General features: G+C 56.6%; 1 protein-coding gene across 1 annotated transcript; it reads left to right on the top strand.

Annotated features, from left to right (window-relative positions):
* Window positions 1–1,159: 1,159 nt before the first annotated feature.
* GPR61 (G protein-coupled receptor 61) lies at window positions 1,160–2,515 on the top strand (the record flags this gene model as incomplete). The annotated part of the gene is made up of 1 exon (XM_082653367.1): window positions 1,160–2,515. The coding sequence occupies one exon, from the start codon at window positions 1,160–1,162 to the stop codon at window positions 2,513–2,515; it is 1,356 nt and encodes a 451-aa protein (XP_082509493.1).
* Between the last annotated feature and the right edge of the window lie 353 nt (window positions 2,516–2,868).

Genomic DNA, 2,868 nt, shown 5'->3' with positions numbered 1-2,868 from the left:
TCTGTTATGTTGCAGCCACTGTGGAGGGCACCATCAAACACAGTATGGCACAGTGGGCTGGAGTACTGGCTCGGGAGCCAGGCCTCCTGGGTGCGTACCTGGACCTTGCTACTTACTAGCTGTGTGACCTTTGGTAAGTTACTTTATCTCTGCAAGCCCCAGTTTTATCGATTGCAAAATGGGGATAAGAATAACATCTACCTCATAGGGTTGCATAAGGATTAAAATGAGTTAATAGGGGCTTCCCTGTGGCGCAGTGGTTGAGAGTCCGCCTGCCGATGCAGGGGACACGGGTTCGTGCCCTGGTCCAGGAAGATCCCACGTGCCGCCGAGTGGCTAGGCCCGTGAGCCATGGCCTCTGAGCCTGCGCGTCCGGAGCCTGTGCTCCGCAACGGGAGAGGCCACAACAGTCAGAGGCCCGTGTACCACAAAAAAAAAAGAAAAAAGAGTTAATATACGTAGAGTGCTTAGAACGGGGCCTGGTATGTGGAAAGCACCATAGACATGTTACTACTTATTATTAGCATTTTTATTAATAAATCCTGCAGCATCTTCCAAACAGTTGTGAAGTAGGTATTATTCCCTTCATTTTACAGATGCCTTTATGAGGAAACTGAAGTTCAGAAGAGTTAGTAGCTCCCAGACCTAGGACTGGAAACCTGATCTCGTGCTCCTTCTCCTCTACAGCTGCTGCCATTCTGAGGAGACAAGAAATCAGGAAATTTACATAAGCAACCTTAAAACTGGGCACTATCCCAGAGCTCAGCAGGACCCTGGGAAAGGGAGACAGAGGATTTAGAGTCCCTGGATAACAGTTCTTGAAAGGGGAGAAGGGTGTGGAGAAGAGAGGAAAGGAGCAGGAGACCACTCAGAAGACGGAGTGTTAAGTGGGTGAGGCTCCTGCATCTCTCACGCTCCTGCTTTCTTGCAGTCACCAAGGTGGACCCGGAGCTGCCTCCCGAGCCCTCAGTCCCCGGCCTTGAGGGCTGGCAACAAGAGCCTGCCCGAGAGGCTCCAGCAGGAGGCGCTCTCTCCCCACCCCAACCCGCACACACAAAATTGGGAAGCCTGGGCCTGGGCTCGCCATCCCAGGGTCACTGGACTAGGATGGGGGATGGGCCTGTGACAGGAGGTGCCCTGGGTGTCCTCTTTCGGCCCCATGGAGTCCTCCCCCATCCCCCCGTCATCAGGGAACTCTTCCACTCTGGGGCGGGTCCCTCAAACCCCAGGTCCCTCTACTGCCAGTGGGGTCCCGGAGGTAGGGCTGCGGGACGTGGCTTCAGAATCTGTGGCCCTCTTCTTCATGCTCCTGCTGGACTTGACCGCTGTGGCTGGCAATGCTGCTGTGATGGCTGTTATCGCCAAGACACCCGCCCTTCGAAAATTTGTCTTTGTCTTCCACCTCTGCCTGGTGGACCTGCTGGCTGCCCTGACCCTCATGCCCCTGGCCATGCTCTCCAGCTCCGCCCTCTTTGACCGTGACCTCTTTGGGGAGGTTGCCTGCCGCCTCTACTTGTTCCTGAGCGTATGCTTTGTTAGCCTGGCCATTCTCTCGGTGTCGGCCATCAACGTGGAGCGCTACTATTATGTGGTCCACCCCATGCGCTATGAGGTGCGCATGACGCTGGGGCTGGTGGCCTCTGTTCTGGTGGGTGTGTGGGTAAAGGCCTTGGCCATGGCTTCTGTGCCGGTGTTGGGAAGGGTCTCACTGGAGGAGGGAGCTCCCCGTGTTCCCCCAGGCTGCTCACTCCAATGGAGCCACAGTGCCTACTGCCAGCTTTTTGTGGTGGTCTTTGCTGTCCTTTACTTCTTGTTGCCCCTGCTCCTCATCCTAGTGGTCTACTGCAGCATGTTCCGAGTAGCCCGAGTGGCTGCCATGCAGCACGGACCGCTGCCCACGTGGATGGAGAACCCCCGGCAACGCTCCGAGTCTCTCAGCAGCCGCTCCACCATGGTCACCAGCTCGGGGCCCCCCCAGACCACCCCGCACCGGACGTTTGGGGGAGGGAAGGCAGCAGTGGTCCTCCTGGCTGTAGGGGGACAGTTCCTGCTCTGTTGGTTGCCCTACTTTTCTTTTCACCTCTACGTCGCCCTGAGTGCTCAGCCCATTTTGACCGGGCAGGTCGAGAATGTGGTGACCTGGATTGGCTACTTCTGCTTCACTTCCAACCCTTTCTTCTATGGATGTCTCAATCGGCAGATCCGGGGGGAGCTGAGCAAGCAGTTTGTCTGCTTCTTCAAGCAGGCGCCGGAGGAGGAGCTGAGGCTGCCTAGCCGGGAGGGCTCCATTGAGGAGAACTTCCTGCAGTTTCTTCAGGGCACTGGCTGTCCCACGGAGTCCTGGGTTTCCCGACCTGTACCCAGCCCCAAGCAGGAGCCGCCTGCTGTTGACTTTCGAATCCCCGGCCAGATAGCTGAGGAGACCTCTGAGTTCCTGGAGCAACAACTCACCAGCGACATCATCGTGTCGGACAGCTACCTCCGTCCTGCCCCCTCACCACGACTGGAGTCCTGATGGGCTGCTGGACACTTGGAGGGAGATGGGGCTGGGGGCCAGTTAGGACCGCAAGGAACTCCTTGTGGGATCACCTTTTCCCAGCTAGCTGGGGCTGGGGGTCTCTGCACACAGCTTTCGCTTAGTGTTTTCTGGGTCAGGGACAGAGCCAACTGGATGGATATGCGGCAAAAGTCTTGGACATGGCTGTGAGCCTTGACAACTGGGGGAGGGAACCTGGTGAGATGGTGACGAGAATAAAGGGTCAAGAAGGTGAGATGATGCCTCTCAACCAATGAACTTTCCATGACTCAGGAAGCAGGGAAACTATAAGGGTAGGAGTTGGAAGATATAGGGCAGCAGACCAGGCTTGG

This window comes from Grampus griseus (assembly GCF_964374135.1).
Source record: "Grampus griseus genome assembly, chromosome: 1".
Lineage (NCBI taxonomy): Eukaryota > Metazoa > Chordata > Mammalia > Artiodactyla > Delphinidae > Grampus > Grampus griseus.
This window is presented reverse-complemented; position numbering and strand designations above follow the sequence as displayed.